The sequence below is a fragment of the Lineus longissimus genome, chromosome 2, assembly GCF_910592395.1.
Source record: "Lineus longissimus chromosome 2, tnLinLong1.2, whole genome shotgun sequence".
NCBI lineage: Eukaryota > Metazoa > Nemertea > Pilidiophora > Heteronemertea > Lineidae > Lineus > Lineus longissimus.
The window spans coordinates 9,348-35,947 of NC_088309.1; the positions used below are offsets into that span (position 1 = coordinate 9,348).

Here is a 26,600-nt window from a genome sequence, read left to right on the forward strand (position 1 = left end):
TTTGTAATTGAGCCCCAGATAGAAATAGACGCGCACCTTGTCACCAACGGCGTCCGCCATTTTAGAATTCGACAGAACCAGATCCGTATGGCGTATAGTAACTGGTACGTATGAGATAACAAGTCGTAGGTATGAGATAACAAGTCGTACGTATGAGATAACAAGTCGTACGTATGAGATAACAAGTCGTACGTATGAGATAACAAGGCGTACGTATGAGATAACAAGTCGTACGTATGAGATAACAAGTCGTACGTATGAGATAACAAGTCGTACGTATGAGATAATAACTCATACGTATGAGATAATATCTCATACGTATGAGATAATAAGTCGTACGTATGAGATGATAAGTCGTACGTATGAGATGATAAGTCGTTCGTACGTATAAGATAATAAGTCGTACGTATGTGATAACAAGTCGTACGTATGAGTCAACAAGTCAAACGAATGCGATAATAAGTCGTACGTATGAGTTAGTTTTTTATTTTTTTTGTTGGCACTAATACGCTTCCGTACAATACCGATTGCCTGAGAAAAAAAGATTTCTGTACACCATATCCATCAAAACGTCACTGGCGCATTGATATGGCCCTGTCAAAGTACAAGTTTTAAACTGACCAGTGAGACCACATTTTCTTAAATATATTATCAAAAAGCATATTTCTGAGATGGCCCGACTCTGTAGATTAAGAATCAACCACAGATTGAGAATTAATTCCACTTTGGTCCATCCCAGCCATGTATTTAACACAACTTGACATTTTGATAAGCTCTATGTGACTGTGCCACACTTCCGGTCGTGGATGAATACAGGTCTCTGCCCATCAAAATAATTTTTTTTTTTTCTTTCGCTGACCCATTAAAAAGATTATAATGCATAATATACTGCAATTTCTTTTAAATATATTGAAAGACATAGAAATGCCAGCCAACCAAACTTAGAGAGCCGCTGTCCACACTTTCGTTCACACTTTCGTCCACAGTTTACACCTACCCGACAAAATGGCCGACGCAGAGGAAAGGCGACTTGAAGAAGATGCAAGAAGAGATGAGAACTGGAAGAGGTGGGGCCCTTATCTGTCTGAAAGACAATGGGGTACTGTTCGTGAAGACTACTCTCCAGACGGAGACTGGTAAGTTAGTTGTCCGACAATAAATATAACCTGTAGGGCCTAGGCCTAGGATAGATAAAGACATTTCAGAGTTGTACGGTTTCCATGGTTTCTTTCTATTTTCGGATAGGCCTAGCCTAGGCCTATTAAATGTAGCATACAACTATTATGTAGGTCGCTACGGTCAGGCGAGCTCGCCGAAATCCTCCGAGTGACTTGGCGTAGCCAACAAAAGACCATGTTGTGCTGGTTATGATGCATGCAGCCACTCAATCTTTTGACAAGTTGGCAGCTGTTTTGCTGACTCACTGTGACTGTCGAATTGCGGTCGTTTCGCTACACGACCATTTCGCTACATGCCAGTTCGCTACATGCCAGTTCGTTACATAGTTCGGTCGTTTCGCTACATGTTCGGTCGTTTCGCTACATAGGCCTATGGTTATTTCATGTTATGAATTAAATCTTTTTTTACATTTTATTGGGTCATTGCAGTATCAAAAGTCTTTGATACACTTTAACCATAGTCTTTGATACCATTTCTATCACCACTATCACCATACTCTTGTCATGATCCCTATACTGATCCAATTTCCGACGACGCTCTCTGCTTTGCACTGCCAATATTATTTCACATGTCATGATATTAGGCATAGGCTACGAAAGAATTTGCTCCTACAATGGATGACCAATAAAAATGTAAAAAAATATTTAATTCATAACATGAAATAACCATAGGCCTATGTAGCGAAACGACCGAACATGTAGCGAAACGACCGAACTATGTAACGAACTGGCATGTAGCGAAATGGTCGTGTAGCGAAACGACCGGATACCGTGACTGTCGTACGAGACAGAGTTGGCCCGGAAGTGGCGCAATACGCTTGGACAATGGCCATGGGTGTCTGCAAAAATATGGACTCGGGAATGATTGCATCCTTGCTTTCCGAGTTGGCAGATTCCACATTTAAGCAGCCTCCCATTGTCTAAAGCTTACCGTCGCCACTTCCAGACCAACTCTGTAAGTGCGTGTTCTGTTAGTGTCAGTGGCCTCAATTCCATGGACTAGTTAGTAGTTGTGGTCCCTTATCTTTCATGTCTTTATGTATTGTATCTATGCCAGGGATTAGGTCCAACCCAGGTGGACAGTAGCCTAGCTGGACGCCAAACCTGCGGCAAAGATCCTAAGTAAAGAGATATGCCACCAGTATTACTGATAGTGATTGACCTTTTATCAAATGTTTATTTAGCACGCTGTTTAGGCGACATCTCATTGCACTTTCAGTTGGAACTACTTTTCACATGACCATGCCAGGAGTCGAGCATACAGGTGGGGTGAGGATGGCTTATTAGGAATCACAGACCGACAGTGTCGTCTCTGTGTTGGCTTGGCACTCTGGAATGGTAAAGATGCAATATTAAAAGAACGACTCTTTGGCCTCACTGGACCTCAGGTACTTTGTCATTTATATCATTTCTGTATAGTGTTCTCACAGTCGGCGATGTTGGAGCATCCTCATCAATCCAGAGTCAGTCTTATCCTCTTCCTCTCGCACACGTTACTCACCCTGGAATAAACCGATGGTTATTCGTGGGACGATGAGGACAAATCTACTCCGTCCAATCAAAAAGGCTCTTACATCTTTCCTGGAAACTCAGTTGATATTGAAAAAAGTCACCTTATCTAAAATGCGCATAGACATTAAGAATATATGCAGCAATTTTCACTCTTTGGGTTTTAAATGCACGGTAATCCAGAAACAGTAGAGTGTTGACTTAGTCAACTCTGGAGAATTACACTGTACATCTAGCAGCAATCACACCACCTCAAACTCTGCATAAGTCAAGTATAGTTCATGACACTACTTGACATTACATTCCTCCTTAGGGTAACCATGGTGTACATCTAGCAGCAATCACACCACCTCAAACTCTGCATAAGTCAAGTATAGTTCATGACACTACTTGACATTACATTCCTCCTCAGGGTAACCATGGTGAGGATGTGAAGGAGTTGTACTACTACATCGATAGTACTCCGAGCCACTCCTACATGAAGGCCCTGTACAAGTACCCCCAGGCAGAGTATCCATATAGCTGGCTTGTTGATGAGGCCAGTAGGAGAGGAGTTGACCAGCCAGAGTTTGAGGTCGAGGACACAGGTAAGCTGGCTTGTTGATGAGGCCAGTAGGAGAGGAGTTGACCAGCCAGAGTTTGAGGTCGAGGACACAGGTAAGTTGGCTTGTTGATTAGACCAGTGGGAGAGGAGTTGACCAGCCAGAGTTTGAGGTCGAGGACACAGGTAAGTTGGCTTGTTGATTAGACCAGTGGGAGAGGAGTTGACCAGCCAGAGTTTGAGGTCGAGGACACAGGTAAGCTGGCTTGTTGATTAGACCAGTGGGAGAGGAGTTGACCAGCCAGAGTTTGAAGTCGAGGACACAGGTGTGCTGGCTTGTTGATGAGGCCAGTAGGAGAGGAGTTGACCAGCCAGGAGTTTGAGGTCGAGGACACAGGTAAACTGGCTTGTTGATGAGGCCAGTAGGAGAGGAGTTGACCAGCCAGAGTTTTGGTCAAAGATACAGGTGTGCTGGCTTGTTGATGAGACCAGTGGGAGATTAGTTGACCAGCCAGAGTTTGAGGTCAAAGATACAGGTGTGCTGGCTTGTTGATGAGACCAGTAGGAGAGGAGTTGACCAGCCAGAGTTTTGGTCAAAGATACAGGTGTGCTGGCTTGTTGATGAGACCAGTAGGAGAGGAGTTGACCAGCCAGAGTTTGAGGTCAAAGATACAGGTGTGCTGGCTTGTTGATGAGACCATAGTAGGAGAGGAGTTGACCAGCCAGAGTTTGAGGTCGAGGACACAGGTAAGCTGGCTTGTTGATGAGGCCAGTGGGAGAGGAGTTGACCAGCCAGAGTTTTGGTCAAAGATACAGGTGTGCTGGCTTGTTGATGAGACCAGTGGGAGAGGAGTTGACCAGCCAGAGTTTGAGGTCAAAGATACAGGTGTGCTGGCTTGTTGATGAGACCAGTGGGAGAGGAGTTGACCAGCCAGAGTTTGAGGTCAAAGATACAGGTGTGCTGGCTTGTTGATGAGACCAGTGGGAGAGGAGTTGACCAGCCAGAGTTTGAGGTCAAAGATACAGGTGTGCTGGCTTGTTGATGAGACCAGTTGAGTATAGACTGGCTTCTGTTTCCTAGCTATTGATTATACTGATATGTCAGTGTCTAATGCTTATCATCCAGGTATCTTCAATGATGGTCGCTACTGGGATGTGTTTGCTGAGTATGCAAAGAATGAGCCGAATGACATCCTGTGTAAATACACTGTAATCAACCATGGTTCCGAGCCGTCCACTCTGCATATCTTACCAACTGTGTGGTATAGGAACACCTGGATATGGGGCTGCACACATGAGGTAAGGATATCTTACCCACCATGTGGTATAGGAACACCTGGATATGGGGCTGCACACATGAGGTAAGGATACCTTGGTACCGAGCCGGCCACTCTGCATATCTTACCCACCATGTGGTATAGGAACACCTGGATATGGGGCTGCACACATGAGGTAAGGATATCTTACCCACCATGTGGTATAGGAACACCTGGATATGGGGCTGCACACATGAGGTAAGGATATCTTACCCACCGTGTGGTATAGGAACACCTGGATATGGGGCTGCACACATGAGGTAAGGATATCTTACCCACCGTGTGGTATAGGAACACCTGGATATGGGGCTGTACACATGAGGTATCTTACCCACCGTGTGGTATAGGAACACCTGGATATGGGGCTGCACACATGAGGTAAGGATATCTTACCGTGTGGTATAGGAACACCTGGATATGGGGCTGTACACTTGAAGTATGGATGGATGGATTATGTAATCTATTGAGAGTTTGCCAAGTTAAATGTAAATTTTCGACGTACCCACTTGGCTCTGATAGGTCTATTTTCACTCCCAGCTTTTCGCAAAATATGTCTAACTTCATTCTAGGGATGTACATTGAAACCCAACTTCACTAAGAGGGGATCAACAACAATTGAGGGAAATCATGAGTCGCTAGGTAAGAAGCCAATCCAAAGTTGAAGGAAACCCTCTCTCTCTTTAAGCACCCATTTGAAATCTTAAACAAGATCCATCTGATATCTCTATTTTTTCTATAATCAATATTCTATCTACGTATTTTGCTGTCTTGTGCGCACGCTCACCATATCAACAGCAAGTCAACAGTTCTACTGTCTCCTTTAGTTGAGTGGATTTTACAGTCAGTTGTGACCACATATACTCCTGACCTCAGGTCAAACCAAAACTGGGGAGAATAAATCAAGAGTGAAAGCTGAATATTGTTGACTGTCAGCAGGGAAGATGTGTCAATTATTATCACAGCAAGGGCCAACAAAATGGCCCTAGCCTTAGCAATTCATATGAATCTTCAATAAGACTAATCAACTGCACTACATGAAGAGTGGGGTGTACCAGTAGTCCTACCTGAAATAAATCGTGCCCAAAACAGCCTCACAAACTGTAGGAAAAATCAGTAGTCAAGGTTAGCAAAGTGTGATGGTACATGGTGGCGATCACAGGTTTTATGATCCGACCTCCTTAACCCCCAAGTTGGCTAAAAGATGAAAGTACGGCGCACGGTACTCTGTCGTGCACCATCAATCACCATTGGCCAGGCGACCCGCCCGAGAAGGTGGCAAGGTGGCGAGACGGGTCGCTGAGTGATGAAGGTGCTTCCTTAGAATTGTGAAGTGAAGAAGTTATATGGACGAATAACATTTTTTAATTATCTGTTTCAGGAAAAACTGTTTGTGAGTTTGATGTCCATCCAGATAAGTCAACGCCAGACTTATTATTCACAGAGAATGAAACCAACTCAGTGAAGATGTATGGTGTTGATAACTACACGTCCTTTGTTAAGGATGCTTTCCATGAATACATCATCAATGGTAGGTGTCCTGTCCTACTCTTACATTCCTAGCCTCATCATGGATACATCATCAATGGTAGGTGTCCTGTCCTACTCTTACATTCCCAGCCTGATCATGGATACATCATCAATGGTAGGTGTCCTGTCCTACTCTTACATTCCAGGCTTCATCATGGATACATCATCAATGGTAGGTGTCCTGTCCTACTCTTACATTCCAGGCTTCATCATGGATACATCATCAATGGTAGGTGTCCTGTCCTACTCTTACATTCCAGGCTTCATCATGGATACATCATCAATGGTAGGTGTCCTGTCCTACTCTTACATTCCTAGCCTCATCATGGATACATCATCAATGGTAGGTGTCCTGTCCTACTCTTACATTCCTAGCCTGATCATGGCTACATCATCAATGGTAGGTGTCCTGTCCTACTCTTACATTCCAGGCTTCATCATGGATACATCATCAATGGTAGGTGTCCTGTCCTACTCTTACATTCCTAGCCTCATCATGGATACATCATCAATGGTAGGTGTCCTGTCCTACTCTTACATTCCTAGCCTCATCATGGCTACATCATCAATGGTAGGTGTCCTGTCCTACTCTTACATTCCAGGCTTCATCATGGATACATCATCAATGGTAGGTGTCCTGTCCTACTCTTACATTCCTAGCCTCATCATGGATATATCATCAATGGTAGGTGTCCTGTCCTACTCTTACATTCCTAGCCTCATCATGGATATATCATCAATGGTAGGTGTCCTGTCCTACACTTACATTCCTAGCCTCATCATGGATACATCATCAATGGTAGGTGTCCTGTCCTACTCTTACATTCCTAGCCTCATCATGGATACATCATCAATGGTAGGTGTCCTGTCCTTCTCTTACATTCCTAGCCTCATCATGGCTACATCATCAATGGTAGGTGTCCTGTCCTACTCTTACATTCCTAGCCTCATCATGGATATATCATCAATGGTAGGTGTCCTGTCCTTCTCTTACATTCCTAGCCTCATCATGGATACATCATCAATGGTAGGTGTCCTGTCCTACTCTTACATTCCTAGCCTCATCATGGATATATCATCAATGGTAGGTGTCCTGTCCTTCTCTTACATTCCTAGCCTCATCATGGCTACATCATCAATGGTAGGTGTCCTGTCCTTCTCTTACATTCCTAGCCTCATCATGGATACATCATCAATGGTAGGTGTCCTGTCCTACTCTTACATTCCTAGCCTCATCATGGATACATCATCAATGGTAGGTGTCCTGTCCTTCTCTTACATTCCTAGCCTCATCATGGATACATCATCAATGGTAGGTGTCCTGTCCTACTCTTACATTCCTAGCCTCATCATGGATACATCATCAATGGTAGGTGTCCTGTCCTACTCTTACATTCCTAGCCTCATCATGGATACATCATCAATGGTAGGTGTCCTGTCCTTCTCTTACATTCCTAGCCTCATCATGGATACATCATCAATGGTAGGTGTCCTGTCCTACTCTTACATTCCTAGCCTCATCATGGATACATCATCAATGGTAGGTGTCCTGTCCTACTCTTACATTCCTAGCCTCATCATGGATACATCATCAATGGTAGGTGTCCTGTCCTTCTCTTACATTCCTAGCCTCATCATGGATACATCATCAATGGTAGGTGTCCTGTCCTACTCTTACATTCCTAGCCTCATCATGGATATATCATCAATGGTAGGTGTCCTGTCCTACTCTTACATTCCTAGCCTCATCATGGATATATCATCAATGGTAGGTGTCCTGTCCTTCTCTTACATTCCTAGCCTCATCATGGATATATCATCAATGGTAGGTGTCCTGTCCTTCTCTTACATTCCTAGCCTCATCATGGATACATCATCAATGGTAGGTGTCCTGTCCTACTCTTACATTCCTAGCCTCATCATGGATACATCATCAATGGTAGGTGTCCTGTCCTACTCTTACATTCCTAGCCTCATCATGGATACATCATCAATGGTAGGTGTCCTGTCCTTCTCTTACATTCCTAGCCTCATCATGGATACATCATCAATGGTAGGTGTCCTGTCCTACTCTTACATTCCTAGCCTCATCATGGATATATCATCAATGGTAGGTGTCCTGTCCTACTCTTACATTCCTAGCCTCATCATGGATATATCATCAATGGTAGGTGTCCTGTCCTACTCTTACATTCCTAGCCTCATCATGGATATATCATCAATGGTAGGTGAGGCATGATCAAGTTTGCCCATGTTAATCATGTCACGAGGCACAGAAAATCATCTTTCACAGTAAACATACAATAGCACCAGAGAGATTTGGAGCACATTTTGCTATGACATCAATATCCATTTGCAGATGAAAAAGATGCTGTCAACCCCAAGGGGAGAGGAACGAAGGTTGCAGCACATTATGTGTTAGAACTCGCTCCTGGCGAGAAGGCAGTGATCAGGTTGAGATTCTACCCCGCTGATGCAAAACCTAAGATGACATTCGGTGACGGGTTTGAACAAATTTTGACTCTGAGGAAGACTGAGGCTGATGAATTCTATAACAAGGTGAATATTGGCAAGGTTCTGGTTTGTTGATTAGGAAACTTTATTATCTCTTTCTTTGCAATTTTGAATTATTTTGTGCTCAATCATTCTTTTATTTTCGTTCAGATGTGATATTGAGTAGCACCTTTGATCCTCTTGATCCATTCTCTAAGGAGGCAGTGATCAGCCTGTCTCCAGGTCGCACAAAATTCCTTATCGAGGTTTGGCTCTGGATCTTATTTGGACAGCCAGACATCCACTGTCCACTAGAGAGCGGTCCTTTGAAATACACCAGGTATATTGCAAACTTGGCAGAGCCAAGTGCACCATTAATGTTGTTGGTTTTAGACTTGATACTATTTGAGTAACTCTGTATTGCTTACATTCTTACAGCACATTCCTAACATCTGTCCTGAAGAAAAGAACATAGCTCGCCAGGCGTTGGCCGGGTTGTTCTGGAGTAAGCAGTTTTATCATTACATCGTGAAGGACTGGATGAGAGGTGACAGAGACCAACCACCCCCTCCTGAGAGCAGGAAGAATGGTAGGAATGCTGACTGGCATCATCTGTTCAACCGTGATGTTGTCTCTATGCCAGACAAGTGGGAGTATCCATGGGTAAAGATGCTATGGCTTATCTTTCATTAGTTCATGGCTCACTTCTGCTCAGTTTGCTTGTACTCTTCTATAATCTTTTGAAGCAGACACAAACCCCAAAGTATTCAGTCTTTTAGCTTTTGTAATGACCTGCTAGAGCTAAATTCCATGAACTCTGTATTAGTGAAAAAGTCACCTTTATTTTCATTTCACATGGCATTGTGTTTTCACATGAACTACTGTTAGTGTGGTAGTCATGGCAACTTGAGTAAAGCAGCCATCTTTAGGACATCCTTTGGGTTCGACTTCAGTTCTACTGTTTCTTACAAAGTCTCAAATTCTATTTCCAGTATGCAGTGTGGGATCTTGGTTTTCACATGCTGGCCATCAAAGATATTGATAACGAGTTTGCTAAGGAACAGCTGCTTCTCTTCCTCAGGGAGTGGTACATGCATCCTAATGGCCAGGTATGTACGTAATGGTACATGCATCCTAATGGCCGGGTATGTACGTAATGGTACATGCATCCTAATGGCCGGGTATGTACGTATTAGTACATGCATCCTAATGGCCAGGTATGTACGTATTGGTACATGCATCCTAATGGCCAGGTATGTACGTATTGGTACATGCATCCTAATGGCCGGGTATGTACGTATTGGTCCATGCATCCTAATGGCCGGGTATGTACGTAATGGTACATGCATCCTAATGGCCAGGTATGTACGTAATGGTACATGCATCCTAATGGCCGGGTATGTACGTAATGGTACATGCATCCTAATGGCCAGGTATGTACGTAATGGTACATGCATCCTAATGGCTGGGTATGTACGTAATGGTACATGCATCCTAATGGCCAGGTATGTACGTAATGGTACATGCATCCTAATGGCTGGGTATGTACGTAATGGTACATGCATCCTAATGGCCAGGTATGTACGTAATGGTACATGCATCCTAATGGCCGGGTATGTACGTAATGGTACATGCATCCTAATGGCCAGGTATGTACGTAATGGTACATGCATCCTAATGGCTGGGTATGTACGTAATGGTACATGCATCCTAATGGCCAGGTATGTACGTAATGGTACATGCATCCTAATGGCTGGGTATGTACGTAATGGTACATGCATCCTAATGGCCGGGTACATGAATGAGTAGACAGTTCATACTGTAGCTTACGGAGTTGCTACCAGCATATTTGTCCAAGTGAAGTCTCGGATGTGAAGGTCTTGGTTTTATCGTGACTGCTATGCACTGGCTGAACTTCTTTGGTATGAACAAGATGGAATGAAGTCAGTATTTGACTATACATTGTACATAAAAAAAATGAAGTAATGTATTGTGGAAGCACAGGTGGAGTGAAAGCTCAAGTGATGGGTGATAGCTGGAAAAAGCCGTCATTGCTCGAGATGTTTTCTTGCAGATGCCTGCCTATGAGTTTGCCCTTGGTGATGTCAACCCTCCAGTCCATGTGCTTGCTGTTATTCAGGTTTGGAGGAACAGTGGCCCCAGAGGTAGTAGAGATGACCTCTTCTTTAAGAGATGCTTCCAGAAATTACTACTCAATTTCACCTGGTGAGTTCTTTTCTGTTACATTTATTTCTTGACTACATAACATATTCCTCTGAAATTCTAACAGCTCTGCATGAATGAGAGATGGCCAATGTTTTATCATTTCACATTGTCTACCTTTATTGTGTATCTCTGATTCTTGTTTTTAGGTGGGTGAATCGAAAGGATCCCTCTGGTAAGAACCTCTTTGCTGGTGGGTTCTTGGGGCTTGATAATATTGGCGTGTTTGACCGGTCAAGACCTCTACCAGCAGGTTTTGAACTCCATCAGGTAAGAGCTTTAAATACACTTGCAAAACCTTTAATGTCAGTTGTGAACATCAGAAGACGTGGCCTATTTCTAAGGTACTGTTGTGATCTACTTCACAAGTTGAGAAGCTTTGCCAATGACCTTGACCTGGGATCACCTTGGGTATTGAGTGTTGTAGATGTTGTATATGCTTGAGTGATGGCTGTTGTCAGGGTTAGGGTCAGGTGCTTGACCCTCATTGCAGAGTCTCATGTCTCATTTATGCCATGGCTGGTCCCGGGTAAGGATCTCCAGTCATCTCCAAGTCTACACCCTGGCTCATGTCTCTTCCATGCCATGGCTGGTCCCGGGTAAGGACCTCCAGTCATCTCCTAGTCTACACCCCCACTCATGTCTCTTCCATGCCATGGCTGGTCCCGGGTAAGGATCTCCAGTCATCTCCTAGTCTACACCCCCACTCATGTCTCTTCCATGCCATGGCTGGTCCCGGGTAAGGATCTCCAGTCATCTCCAAGTCTACACCCCCGCTCATGTCTCTTCCATGCCATGGCTGGTCCCGGGTAAGGATCTCCAGTCATCTCCAAGTCTACACCCTGGCTCATGTCTCTTCCATGCCATGGCTGGTCCCGGGTAAGGTTCTCCAGTCATCTCCAAGTCTACACCCCCACTCATGTCTCTTCCATGCCATGGCTGGTCCCGGGTAAGGATCTCCAGTCATCTCCTAGTCTACTCCCCCACTCATGTCTCTTCCATGCCATGGCTGGTCCCGGGTAAGGTTCTCCAGTCATCTCCAAGTCTACACCCCCACTCATGTCTCTTCCATGCCATGGCTGGTCCCGGGTAAGGATCTCCAGTCATCTCCAAGTCTACACCCCCGCTCATGTCTCTTCCATGCCATGGCTGGTCCCGGGTAAGGATCTCCAGTCATCTCCTAGTCTACTCCCCCACTCATGTCTCTTCCATGCCATGGCTGGTCCCGGGTAAGGTTCTCCAGTCATCTCCAAGTCTACACCCCCACTCATGTCTCTTCCATGCCATGGCTGGTCCCGGGTAAGGATCTCCAGTCATCTCCAAGTCTACACCCCCGCTCATGTCTCTTCCATGCCATGGCTGGTCCCGGGTAAGGATCTCCAGTCATCTCCTAGTCTACTCCCCCACTCATGTCTCTTCCATGCCATGGCTGGTCCCGGGTAAGGTTCTCCAGTCATCTCCAAGTCTACACCCCCGCTCATGTCTCTTCCATGCCATGGCTGGTCCCGGGTAAGGTTCTCCAGTCATCTCCAAGTCTACACCCCCACTCATGTCTCTTCCATGCCATGGCTGGTCCCGGGTAAGGATCTCCAGTCATCTCCAAGTCTACACCCCCACTCATGTCTCTTCCATGCCATGGCTGGTCCCGGGTAAGGATCTCCAGTCATCTCCAAGTCTACACCCTGGCTCATGTCTCTTCCATGCCATGGCTGGTCCCGGGTAAGGACCTCCAGTCATCTCCAAGTCTACACCCTGGCTCATGTCTCTTCCATGCCATGGCTGGTCCCGGGTAAGGACCTCCAGTCATCTCCTAGTCTACACCCTGGCTCATGTCTCTTCCATGCCATGGCTGGTCCCGGGTAAGGATCTCCAGTCATCTCCAAGTCTACACCCCCGCTCATGTCTCTTCCATGCCATGGCTGGTCCCGGGTAAGGATCTCCAGTCATCTCCTAATCTACTCCCTGGCTCATGTCTCTTCCATGCCATGGCTGGTCTTGGGTAAGGGTCTCAAGTCATTTCAAGTCCAAGTCCTTGTAATGTTGTTTGACTCCTCTCGCATGGTTGTGCCTCGTCTACTTTACAAATAATGAGCCTAGAATCTTTATAGCTGTGATTATAGTTGTTGCTATCTTCCTCTCCAGGCGGACGGTACAGCATGGATGGCTATGTTTTCGTGCGCAATGCTCAACATTGCTATTGAACTTGCCATAACAGATCCAAGCTATGAAGATATGGCCAGCAAGTTCTTTGAGCATTTTGTTTCTATTGTTGATGCTATAAACAACTTTGGAGACTCAGGTAATTATTTGTATACCTTAGTTATAGAAGAAGATTTGTTACTTAGTGTGTCATCTTTTCATGGCTGTATCTGCAAGTGTTGTTTCATGCACAGACCATTTAGACCAAGTCACTTGGACTTCAGCCAATTAAATAAATATCGAAGGATTTGAGTCATGTAAACTGGTTATAGTTTGTAGCAATTGTATTTTTGTGATTTTGTATGCAATATGTGAACATTTAACTCACTAAAGTTTCAATGCTAATGCATTAAACATTAGATTATGTCAGTATAGTGCAGAATAGTGTCTATGCCAGATGAAAAATTAGCCAATTCGCGAACTTTAGACTTCAGGAAGATTACTTTGTATACAGTGTTTGCTAAAGGAATGTGATCTGTAATTTGGCTTTGGATTTGAGAGGTCGACAAAATATTGATTTACAATCTTCTTTCAAAGATGATCGATCAATCATGTTTATATAAACTGCAGGCTTGTGGAATGAAGAGGATGGTTTCTACTATGATCACCTGACAGCCAATGGCTGTACGTTCCCAATGAAGATCCGCTCATTGGTCGGCATTGTGCCAATGTTTGCTGTCCTTGTCCTGGAAGATGAGAAGATCAAGAAACTGCCAGGATTCTATAAGAGAACTCGGTGGTTTCTCAAGAACAGAAAGGATCTCAGTGACCAGGTAACAAGAAGAACTATCAAAAAGTTAGAAACACTGCTCTAAAAGTCCACATGATATTTTACTGACTGGCATGTTTCATTTTGATGTAGAAATCTTTCAGCAATTCTGTTACCATTAAATTCTGAAGATGATCAAAGATCTGTGACTGGAGTGTCATTATCAAGGCTTACTATTTTCCCAAACTACATTTCATTTGCTCCAGTTGACGCCACTTGCAGCCCGAATGTGCGCAGCTCAACCTGTCAGTTATGAGATGAGATTAGCAGTTCCTTGTCATGTGGTCTTATGTTTCCTCCTCTTGTACAGGTCTCATTCCTAGCTAAAGGTGTTGGTGAACGCAAGGATTCTTTGATGCTCGCCATTCCAACCAAGTGTCAGCTCATGAGGACTCTTGGCTACCTGTTAGATGAAGAGGAGTTCTTGTCACCATATGGGATACGCTCATTATCAAAGGTAAACAAGTTGGCTCTCTCACCACACCCGCTGATTGTATTATTTCATAATGTCTGGCCATGCTGATGTAAAGCATGGTGTTGTACTGGTAAACGAGTTCGACTCCTACTCCATTACTGCATTGACACAGACGAACATTGGTCAGCAGAAAGCTTGAGGTAAAAGTCAATTAGTATCATGTCTGTACTATTCCCAACGTCCCTGCTGAATCTAATGTTGTTTCGTGTAGGTTCATGAGAAGCACCCATATATCCTGAACATGAACGGAGAGGAAAGTCGTGTGCAGTACGTTCCTGGTGAATCTAATACCGCTCTGTTTGGCGGAAATAGTAACTGGAGAGGTCCAATCTGGTTCCCGAGTAAGTTTTGGCTCTGTCTTGGGCCTGGGTCGTTCCTCTTTTTTTTTGATATTAATATGGGAAATTAATTTTCATTTCGAATAATCTGTGCAACAACTTGACTCATCAAATATTGTAGTCTTCAGAGCATTTAGGTCTGTATCAAGGAAGTGCCAAAATGACTCGAGACCTTGAAAATTCAAAATGGAAGGCAAAGGATATCAATGATATAATACCTGAACTTATTGGCCTACTTTGAACCATCTTTTGGCCAATTAGCATCTTGCACCTGTTACCAATATGACATGTAAGCAGTACTGTATAGTAATGAAGCTCTTTCCACTTTTCAGTGAATTACATGATAGTAGAGGTTCTCCAGCGGTATGACTTCTACTATGGTGAGACATTGAAGGTGGAGTGTCCGACAGGATCAGGCAAATTCATGAGACTTAAAGATGTGGCCTTGGAGATCTCAAGGAGACTTTGCAGGCTGTTCCAGCCAGACAAAGATGGATACCGTCCGTGCCATGGGGACTCTGAACTTTACGCCAAGGACCCAAACTTCAAAGATCTTCCATTGTTCTACGAGTACTTCCATGGAGACACAGGCAAAGGCATTGGAGCCAGGTAGGCAACAATTGGTTTTATCTTGCACCTTTTGTCTAAGCCAAGAAGGCATTAGGACAAGGTAGAACTTAGCCAACTAGACAACAGTCCTTGTCGGGTGCACGTCATCAACATGAACTTATCATCTTTTCTTTTCCAGCCACCAAACTGGTTGGACTGCTCTGATTGTGAACTGTCTCAAGTTGTCTTGCGGCAGTGGAAATGGCAAGGTATAGACAGCAATAGGAGACATGATGAGAGAACCAACTGCATCCAATTGGTAAAAACAGCTGTTTGACTTTAGGATAATTGTGTTACATGTAGATGATTTGTCCAGTCAGGAATAATCTTTAAATTGTAAGGTCAACAAATAGCATGTTCGATCACCAGTGAGGCAGTAAGTTCGTTCTTCTTGGTACTGATGTCTCATCTCGTGTCAGGCTGAAGTGAGCGACCCTCGGGGTGGGTTACCTCAACATAAGCGACCCTCGGGGTGGGTTACCTCAACATAAGCGACCCTCGGGGTGGGTTACCTCATAAGCGACCCTCGGGGTGGGTTACCTCAACATAAGCGACCCTCGGGGTGGGTTACCTCAACATAAACGACCCTCGGGGTGGGTTACCTCAACATAAGCGACCCTCGGGGTGGGTTACCTCAACATAAGCGACCCTCGGGGTGGGTTACCTCAACATAAGCGACCCTTGGGGTGGGTTACCTCAACATAAAATGGCCAATCGATGTGATTTTTGAGGAAAGGTGATCCTGCAAATGCCGCTCACCTGGCCTGATGTTTGGCCATTCTTGTTCCGCTACTTATAACTTGTTATTTCCAGTGGCATAATTTTAATCGTTGTTTATCCAGTACAGATGTTTGAAGGCATTTGCCTCATGCTGGTGTATCACCTTATAAATGATGATACAGATCCTCATGACTGCGGTCTCTAGGTAAAACTTGAGCAAACAAGTGATAATGCTTGAATCAAAACTATGCAGTGTGTGCTCAAAAATGTTTGAAGCTGGTTTTGATCTCATGGAGCAGCCAAGGCAGGAGTTTGTGTTATAAAATCTAATCAAAATAAGACTCAGGAGGAACCTCCGATGTACTTTAAAATGTTCCTGTAGTCTGTCGAGTACTGGTGATTCTCCTGGGTGTCCACAGATCTGTTTGTTAATTGCACGAGTAGGACCAGTGTGTACATATACTCATTCTATTTTACTGGTTATAAGGTCTTTCACATTGCTCATGATTCTGTATCAAGGATTTTTTTGATCGAACTAATTATCAGGCCTTGGCAGCCTGGTACTCACAGGTACAATATTTTGAGTGTATTTTCATATTGTATTACTAGAGTAATCGTCTAGCTATATACATGTGTATCTATATTTATCAACTATTTACTTTTTGAATCTTTGCCCCTTGATAGATGCCAGTGTTGTCCATGGATAACACTCGCCAATGGTGTACATGGACAACATGGAGCCAGCACTGTAGACACATGTAGTGTAAATCTGCCGGGATTTGACCTCGTCCAATAAGTCACTCTTTTTCTATTGTTGTGTAATACTAGAGGTCTTCAGATATATTCTCATTGTTGTGTAGCACTAATACGCAGGTACTGATACAGCTTTTAATGTTAACTATCTCACATTGTTATACTCAATAAATGTCGGTATTTCATAGCTGTGTCCTTCGATTTATTAGTGTGGCCTTCCATTTTCAGCATCGCAAGAGCCCCAGTCAACTCCTAGTGTGTCATTCAGGGCCAGGAGCTTTACTGCCAACTCCACCCTGGGCACACACTGCACGTTAGATAATGACTTACATTTTCAAGACCTTAACTGCAGCCATTTTTTCCTGGATAGACTGAGATCAACAATTTCGTAATATACATAGTAATTTAATCAGAAAATTTATCAAATGATATCTTATTTACAATTTACAGGTGAACACGAGAAACCATATATAAAATCATGCCCAATGTCTACACTAGGTGGCATCTCGGTGACAGAATGGGTCACATCGTCGAGGCTGCAGTATGCCTCCTCTGCTCAAATGAACCGGCTAAGGGTTTACAGGGCTGAACTCTTCAAGTGTACTGACATTACCAATACATGGCCTATAAATACTTGGCACTGAAATGTGTTGGTCATGTTTTAGGCTTCAGACTACATTTTCAATCAATAGCATTCATCATGTTCATGAAGAAGTCCTAGGTTTCCATGCAACATTAAGCATTGATCGTTGTATAGCCATGGTGGAATTGTGGAGAATCAGTCTGTCCTTGTCTCTTCTTCATGCACACGATGATACCTCCGATGATCATAATGACAGCAGGGATACCAAGTCCAGCACCAATTATTGCTATGACGAGGATGGACATGGTTTCATCACTTGGTGCTCCATAACCAATACCAGCAGTCCTGTAAGACATTAACAAAATACAATCACATTAAACATGTACATGTACATACATTGAGATATATAAAGATATCACGAGCTAAGCTTACTTTGTAATACAAAAATATAGTTTTCCAAAGTTTCCACAAAATCTTTTGCTTTCTTTGACCCTTTATTATATTGGTAGAAATTCTTACCATGAAGTGTAGTTTGTGTCAATATAAAACTTGTCCCCTGTCAAACCAAAAGAGATGTTGTTGGCCTTCATAGCGATCTTCCTCTCAGTCAGTTCTTTCCCAAAGTAAGCAGATGCCAAGCTTCTCTCTGGAATAGTGGTAACATCTTGGAGATCATACATTCGAGTTGACGTGGAATCGGCCATTGTTCTCACATTTTTCTTATAACAAACAGGTTTCCATTGCATGTAGGCTCCCAACTGGTCAGGGTGGGAACGCCAGTCAACAATCTGAAATCAGAAATGCCTCTGGTATTTTGAAACTCACCAATGGTATATGAAACTCACCAATGGTATATGAAACTCGCCAATGAGTTTTGGAGATTTGCCATGTAAACTCGTGGGGTATGCCTCGGAGTCCTGACACAATCTCTCCCATATCTGGACTCGTCTTAAATCAATGAAATTTATCAATCAAACAATCTGTCATCCTTACACTGGCTATCTAGTGATGAATTCTGTCATGATCATACACAAAATGTACACGTATGTACAATGTGTATCTATTTTTGTATTTGGTTTTATTTGGGAGAGGTAGTTGTGCAGGAAAGGATGATTTCATTATGACTTGCAAGTCTACTTACTCACTGTATTGTTGACTTACTGGATATTCTTAAGTCATGAAGCTATATATGTGCAAATAGGAAACTGACCTTAATACTATAATATAGAGGTCAGTCAAGCTATCGATTCTTCTGCATTGCAACAGACATGACCAAATGGGGTCAAATAGTCTCTAGAATGGGGCAGAGTGCACACTCATGACAACATATAACACTGCAAATATATAAGGCCCTAGAAACACTGACACTCAAAATACAAATTTGCATCATTTTATTCTTTGTCTTGGATTACTTTTCTTAATAAACTGTGTTATGAACTTCAGATGCAGAAGCTCACCTTAAAGATTCCTGGTGTGTATTCATCATCAAGAGACTTCTTTGTGATAACAGTCATCTTATCATCTGGTTTATCCGACGTGACCATGATCATCTCCAAAGCAAATCTGCTGTTGGTGTACGAAGGTTTCATGTGATCAATAGTGAAATCAAACATGGTCATGTTATCATTGAAAAGAAGATGAGGCAGGGAATCTTCCCGACCAGTTCTGTTGAAAAAACGTATCTGAAAGAAAAGGTATTAATATTTAGGAATCCTACTTGGAACCACTTGTTGACCACTATAGTCCTTTAACCATAAGAAAAGTGCAACATGTAATACTAATAATCTCTCCAAGCCCAAGGACCCGATATTGAAGGAACTTCAAAATCTATTTACAAAGTATCGTCATATATATGGGATATTTCGATTGCTGCAGATAAGATTTGATGATGTAAACACCTATTCAGAAAATACGATCCAGCTTTAGTCGCAGAGTGGTGAAGGCATATAGACAGGACTGACACTCACACTGAAAGACAATGATCCATTTTCAAAGAAATTCGAAGATTCAGGTGAAGTTTTGAAGACAATTGTTTGAGATGTTGTATTTGACTCTTTCTCTGCACTGCTCCATTTGAATTCTGGAAAGTTGTGAACTTTAGTACTATTGCTCCAGGCCTTAGCTAGTGTAGAATCGTCATGGGTGTCATTGTACTCAATCAGCTAAAATAGAAAATAGATAACATACAGCTAACAAACATGTTAATCCTTGAATGAATGATACAAAAAACAGGATACCCAGTTTTTTAAAATGACGTGTAGAGACTGTTCAAAACGTCTGCTTGTCTTCTCACAGTAATCTCATGCAAGATGTATAGGACACCAGACATGCCTGGGCCAAGTTCAGCTTCGATTCAACATTGAATGATTGAGAAAAAATCTCTATGACTTAGTACTATATTAGTCTCAGATCATATGAAAGTGATCTTCTGGAAGTATGATGAATCAGAAGTGAGGCTCAATCCACAATGATCAATCATCGAGAGAATACTAACCCTATTAAATACTACAGCAAATGAATAGATTGGCTCCGGGTCAAATGTCACAGAATTGTGTAGGTCGCTTATATTCTTGGAAAGGAGTTTTTCCCAGTTGATTGACAAGTCTTTGAGTTGGTTGTTTATTCTCGCCACAAGAACTGTTGGTTTGCCAATAGTACTCATCACATAATGTAGAGAATCTTGGGAGCCGACAGCGGAAACATGAGCAACATTGACAAATGATCCATTCACCCCTGATGTACATACTGTCATGTTACATCCAGGGTTGAACTTCATAGAAACCTGTGGTAAAAAAAGAGCCTGTTAAAGTTCAATGAAACTTTTTCATCACATATTTCACCTTACAACCATTTCTCAAAGGTTTTACATTGACTTATCAATCAACACCTAATGCATGCTTGCTTCTGCCAGAAATCTGGAAAGGCTAGCTAGGCCCAAGGAATTTTAATACTATAGTACCACCATAGCATGCTTATTGCTAGGCCTAATAATACGCACCTTTCCTAATTCCAGATATGCTAAGGCCTACACTACATGGACCAGGGCTGGGGCAGGCTGGGGCAGGCTGGGGCAGGCTGGGCCAGCCTCAATCATGGCAATAATGCAGTAGAGCCAGCGAAGTGGCAGGGAGGTGGCATGCACTGACTATGCAGACACTCCAAAAAAGGCAGAGTGGAAATATTTCTTTTCTCTGAAGAATCTCCTAACGAAGGCAAAAGGCAAAGGGCAAAGGCTTATTCTGACTGAGTCTTGATGGCTGGATGATGATTGATGATTCTGAACAAGTCGAGTCAACCAGCCTGGTCGCAAGCTGACCGAGTATCCCAGTGCTTTACCATCCAAGTATTAGGGGCCTATATTTGGACAAAAAGCATTTGGTGTATGCATGACCTTCTTGTCCGATGATCGAGTACCCTTACACTAGGCGGAGGAAGCCACTGCTTGTCACAGCAACCAAGCCACAATGGTTGTGCGTGTGTCTATATCTAATTTAGGTTTATGACTATCGTGTGACTAGGCCTAGGTCTATCTATTCTAATTCTACTAACTATATGGACTTCCTCCACCAGGCCGGTTTGAAAGATTCCGGACTTGATAAGGATACACAATATGGCATACTTCTTAGGTGCAAATCTTTCAATTCAAACTAACCTTTCTATTAGATGTATCGTCACAGGAAACATTGAACCAGAAAAAAGACCATGAAATCACAATAAATCGTAAAATAAATAACAAACTTGATCTTCTGCTACTGTTCGCCATTTTGAACATCGCGATCATGTGACATGTGACAAGATTCACGTGATCTGAAATTTTCAAACTCGCCCCAGTGCCGAAAAAAAATATTTCAGCGTTAGGTGGCACTACACAGTGCGGAGGACGTCAAATATGCACCGGGCAGCAAATTTATACAGAACTAGCATTATACCCGTGGCGCAGGCAGGTTCAAATGGGCTATATCTTGAATAGATTGAATTGCAATGAAAATCTAATGCAATATCAAAGGAGCAATATTGAAGAGGCAAATTAAACAAACCATTTGTCCACAAACTCGGACCTAGCTGTGGCGTGCTGTATGTGTGCATAAAAAGTGTGTCAATTGGTCCGATAGAGATGATGAGGCAATGTCAATATGCCTCGTTCCTTAGTCAGCAATATGCCCCTTTTTATACGGAGAAGAAGGAGAACTCAGATAGGCCTTCACATGTCGGCTTCCAAATGTCTCGGGCAAGGCACTTCGTCGACAGGCAAGCTAGAAGTTCAGCATCGTGAGCAGCTCCTTGATAAGGCCATGTCAGGTTCAGCGTGCCTCTTCAGATACATCAAGTATTGAAAGCTGTGGTGAGCACATAAACAGACCATGGTAACCTTCATTTGAAAATTCCTTCATAATCAAGGGCTAGCTCTGACTAAAACAGCACCCATAAACAATAGACCATCAATTTGACCCCAGCTCCTAACTGCGGGAAAACCCAAGTCCAGCAACCAAAGTACCAAAAATACATTTTTGTTTACATTTGAACTGCACACATGCGTTTGTTTACAATTTCATTTCACGCGAAATCGTGGATTGAGAATAACATTAACCTGGGTTCAGCAGGTCAGCAGGTATACCGGCTGTTCCAATCATCCCCCACAGCCAGCTGTTCAAAAGGTAATGTTATTCACCCCAGAGGGAGTGCAGATAATTGATTAAGCCCCTGCATAATTTAACAGCAATAAGTGGTAAGGAGAATTGACAGTGTACGATTAAAAATCCCTCATTACTGCTCCACTGAAGTAAATTTTTGAACAAAACCAAGACGTTGCATCAGGGTAAGGTGTCACCACAATTCATGCAAAATTTCAAGGCAATCCAACGCCTCTAAGTGTGACTTTATTCGTCCCCCTTCCAGTATTATTATATAGATACTTCTCGGAGTTTGATTGACTGATCATGGTCACGTGGTGTATGCGAGCACCGTCGACGGAACCCCGGCACCGCCCTCTCGATCTATCCGTACCGCGCCACTAGACTGTCAGCGCTCACGGAATCCGGACCTCAAGACTTTAGAGACCGAGCTTTTCTTCACCTTACAAACATTACACACTTCGCGACTCACTTATATGTGTTGTTTTTTTCACATGTATTGTTCTCGTGGTTTACGGAACAGTAGGCCAATACATGTAAAGTGTCTGGAAACAATATTCAGTTTATTGAATTAACACTTTTTTCCATTATTGTTTGTTTGATATTGCCCTATAGCCCTTTTCATGAATCAATTTTGAGCATTATGTTTACAACATAGTTTTTATAGCACGAAATATGACTCTAAAATGCCAAATACTTGCAACTATTACGTAAATCACTGAAATCTTAGTGTACTAACTGCTCGCTATAAGCTAGGTGATTGTGCCCCTAAAAACCAACTGACAATTCTACCTCCCAATCTTACTCTCTACATACCAAAGTGATTTATCTAGGAATACAGTTGAACTTCGCTGAAAACTAATGATGTGTTGATCAGTTCAATAAATCCATCAATTCCTTTGGTTTTCTTGGCGAACTGACGTCCGACAATGACCCGTTGACGTGTACCTGCAACACGCCGTTGCCATAGTGTGTTACTGTGTAAACCGACAGACACGTCCTAGCACGTGCGGAGGAGAAACGATCGAAGTGCTGTGGCTGTGACTATCTCATCTCTCTCATCATGTTGTCAACACGGTGGAGCAGCCAGGACTGATTCGGCCTGGCTGTGACTTCCTCATCTCTCTCACCATGTAGACAACTTGGCAGAGCAGCCAAGACTGATTTGGCCTGGCTGTGACTGTCTCATCTCTCTCACTATATTAACAACTAGGCAGAGCGGCGAAGACTGATGCAGCCTGGCTGTGACTGTCTCATCTCTCTCGCCATATCAACAACTAGGCAGAGCGGCGAAGACTGATGCAGCCTGGCTGTGACTGTCTCATCTCTCTAGCCATGGAGACAACTCGGCAAAGCAGCCAAGACAGACTTGGCCTGGCTGTGACTGTCTCATCTCTCTCACCATATTAACAACTAGGAAGTGTGGCGAAGACTGATTTGGCCTGGCTGTGACTGTCTCATCTCTCTCACCATGTAGACAACTTGGCAGAGCAGCCAAGACTGATTTGGCCTGGCTGTGACTATCTCATCTCTCTCGCCATATCAACAACTAGGCAGAGCGGCGAAGACTGATGCAGCCTGGCTGTGACTGTCTCATCTCTCTCACCACGTAGACAACTTGGCAGAGCGGCGAAGACTGATGCAGCCTGGCTGTGACTGTCTCATCTCACTCATCATGTTATCAACACGGTGGAGCAGCCAGGACTGATTCGGCCTGGCTGTGACTGCCTCATCTCTCTCACCATGTAGACAACTTGGCAGACCAGCCAAGACTGATTTGGCCTGGCTGTGACTATCTCATCTCTCTCGCCATATTAACAACTTGGCAGAGCGGCGAAGACTGATGCAGCCTGGCTGTGACTGTCTCATCTCTCTCACCATATTAACAACTAGGAAGTGTGGCGAAGACTGATTTGGCCTGGCTGTGACTGTCTCATCTCTCTCATCATGTTGTCAACACGGTGGAGCAGCCAGGACCGATTCGGCCTGGCTGTGACTGCCTCATCTCTCTCACCATGTAGACAACTTGGCAGAGCAGCCAAGACTGATTTGGCCTGGCTGTGACTGTCTCATCTCTCCCACCAAAATTATTGTCAACACAGAGGAGCAGCCAGAACTGATTCGGCCTGGCTGTGACTGCCTCATTTCTCTCACCATGTAACAACTTGGCAGTGCGGCGAGGACTGATGCAGCCTGGCTGTGACTTATAGGGTCTACTCACCCCGAGATGACCAATATTGGAACAATCGGGACATTCCAGCAGCACATCCTTGACTGCTTACATGGAGTTATGAATATACTAGGAAGCCAGTGTCTTTCTAAGAGTCATCTTCATGAGACATGGGAGGTTCCACTGTAATTGAGTGTCATCAATGATACTTGAACCAGGCGTTTCCGCAGTCTGTTACATGGCGTAGCGTATAGACCTCTCATATCCCTGCCCATGATCGGTATTATGATACAAAGTACATGTATCTTGTTTTCAGAGGCCGTTAGAGATGGAGGAAGATTTCCTTTTTGATTGATATTCTGTTTTGAGTGAGTGAAAATAGGTTTGAAACACGAGTTGCCCAGTAACAGCTTTCTCGATTAAGCCATTAAGGAAGTCTTCAATCACAGTTTGTGAATTCTAAAGAAATGTAATGGGTATATTATTGACAGAAAGTCTGTGTCGTTTCAGAAACAGGAATGGTGTATTTTTTCCAAGCAGTATCCACCATACACGTTGAAGGACCCGACTGAGGACGGACACTGCGCTGTGCCTTGCTTCATTTCAACAATTTATCTTAATCAACATGTACACCACGCCAGTGATCCAGCTTTTTCTTATACTCAAAGATGATAGGCCCATCGCCATTTTGTCAATGCTTGCATTTGATATCCATAAAGGCTTACGTCATTTGTTTACTTTGGTGGTCATTTCCATGAAAATGACACCACCACTGCCGTGGCGGCACCCGAGAAAACCTGTCGTTTTGACAGATTTGCGATGATTGAACAACATTGTAGTATTCGCATTATGAAAAACCTAGTATATATACACCGTAGCCTAAATCAAACATGCAGCGATCGGGAAACATCATGCAAGCACCAAGTGTATTCAAATGACACGCGAGCATGCAAGCATGTACACTCCGGACGCATTGGACCGGCCACGTTCTTTCGCCAGGAGATCCAATTAGGATAATGTAATGGACTGCACCGGGAGTCTAGCATGCATGAAGCATGCATTATGACTGAATATTGGCGTCGTCTGGCGTTAGTAATAGGAACTGGATATACATGTAGTTGGACTATCAGTAGATGTTTGAGAACGAACGGCATACCTATCTTAAAGGAAGGGACTCATGGAAGTCCAAATCACCATTTAAATGTAAGAGTAATCACCCCCCCCCCCCTCCTCCTCCGTTCCCCCGTGTGTATCAATTCATCTCTAGAGAGACCTTAGCGTAGGACTATGATCACTTAGAATCTGTCGTCACTATAACTTATATCCCTGTCACACTGGTGTGTTTGGTGGTTCCCTCTGTGTTTTCATGCAATAGACCGTTTGAGAGACCATGACTCTTCAATAGCGGCAAACAGGGAAAAACATGAAAATCCCAACGAGTCAACACTCTTTATATTGCTAGCGGAGTAGGCTTCGATAGGCCTAAGCATACTGTAAGATTGGGTAGTGCAATTGACATCACCCTTGTCGTTATGAAAATGATTTCATCAGATTAACCTGCTGGTGGCACAAGGAGGATCAACATGCGAACTCCTGTTGATATACTCGTGTCACTAGAGCTGGGAACTCACAAAGGTAATTGCCTGTGAGATCGCGTCATGGAGGTCTTTAAAATCCTTCATTAGCCAGTTTCCACTACGCCAACGAACGACGAAGGTCTGCCGCGTCATCACTCTTCGATCATGTTCTTTACTCAGTTGTACGAGAAATTTTCCCAAATAGTCATCGATTGCACCTCGTTGTTCGTAGCACTTTGGAGGGGTAGCAAAACCAGCCAAATAACAGAAAAACGTAACAACACTTTTGTTGTTAGACTAGAAAAGGATTTAAAGATCATACCTCTGTGACATTATCTCGAAGATATTAATCGCAGTCTGTGTGCCCTAAAGCTTAAAACCACCCATCGCCGCTCTTCCAGCGACAGACGTATCGGGCATCCACATGACGCCCATGAGCCGGGGAATACCAGATGATGAGAATGCTATCACTACGCTTTACCCCGTAGTACACAAGAACAGATGACGCTCGCATCAATTCAAACCACCAGGAGGTGTTATTCTAATTGGATTATTGGACTCTGCTGCACGTGGCGACTTGAAGAAGCCATCTATTTGTTGGAGTGCAGTTAGATTACGTGGCGACTTGAAGAACCCATCTATTTGTTGGAGTGCAGTTAGATTACAGTTATCTTTCAATTTCGGATAAGAAGCAGCAAGGCAGAGAAATAAATTAACCCACTCCTAGTCGTTTGTGAGAAAAAGGTAGGTTATTTATTCATTAGATCCTTGTATTCAGCCTGTTTATTTTTCATTGATTGCGGTGTAACAGGGTGGTTATCGGAGGAATGGTATGGAATGTTTATTCTAAACCTGTCGATATTGTTTGAAACTGAGCTTTAACCTGTAGCTTATTATTATCATAAAATGAGGTTGGTGCTAATGAGGACTTCATCCGATTTCACAAATTACAAGGCTAAAAGTAAAGACCATACAATAAAGACCTTACA

General features: G+C 43.5%; 3 protein-coding genes across 5 annotated transcripts in view; 2 read left to right on the forward strand and 1 right to left on the reverse strand.

Moving 5' to 3' along the window:
- The first annotated feature begins 989 nt into the window (after positions 1-989).
- On the forward strand, positions 990-16,835 carry LOC135499777 (uncharacterized). Of its 3 annotated transcripts, XM_064790732.1 has the most exons (17): positions 990-1,136; positions 2,398-2,566; positions 3,100-3,274; positions 4,355-4,527; positions 5,114-5,183; positions 5,923-6,072; positions 8,431-8,630; positions 9,003-9,227; positions 9,557-9,673; positions 10,639-10,790; positions 10,937-11,057; positions 12,930-13,086; positions 13,557-13,759; positions 14,066-14,212; positions 14,442-14,571; positions 14,901-15,177; positions 15,317-16,835. In XM_064790732.1, exons 1-17 carry the CDS (start codon positions 1,006-1,008, stop codon positions 15,390-15,392), a joined length of 2,673 nt encoding a protein of 890 aa, XP_064646802.1. In that variant the 5' UTR covers positions 990-1,005; the 3' UTR covers positions 15,393-16,835. The 3 variants fall into 3 exon arrangements, with proteins under 3 accessions (XP_064646802.1, XP_064646810.1, XP_064646818.1); XM_064790740.1 differs by lacking the exons at positions 3,100-3,274; positions 4,355-4,527; XM_064790748.1 differs by lacking the exons at positions 990-1,136; positions 2,398-2,566; positions 3,100-3,274; positions 4,355-4,527 and adding an exon at positions 3,368-3,975.
- Positions 16,836-17,041: 206 nt separating this feature from the next.
- On the reverse strand, positions 17,042-21,001 carry LOC135483443 (glycosylated lysosomal membrane protein B-like). Its single transcript, XM_064764389.1, has 6 exons — positions 20,886-21,001; positions 19,728-20,015; positions 19,201-19,395; positions 18,691-18,915; positions 17,753-18,021; positions 17,042-17,578 (listed from the first exon to the last, which is right to left on the reverse strand). Exons 1-6 carry the CDS (start codon positions 20,994-20,996, stop codon positions 17,386-17,388), a joined length of 1,281 nt encoding a protein of 426 aa, XP_064620459.1. The 5' UTR covers positions 20,997-21,001; the 3' UTR covers positions 17,042-17,385.
- Positions 21,002-26,191: 5,190 nt separating this feature from the next.
- The window catches only part of LOC135483444 (gonadotropin-releasing hormone receptor-like), a 56,394-nt gene continuing 55,985 nt past the window's right edge, over positions 26,192-26,600 (forward strand). Inside the window, exon 1 of the mRNA XM_064764391.1 lies at positions 26,192-26,355. The gene's annotated coding sequence lies outside the window, so the exon portion shown is untranslated. The remainder of the gene's footprint in view (positions 26,356-26,600) is intronic.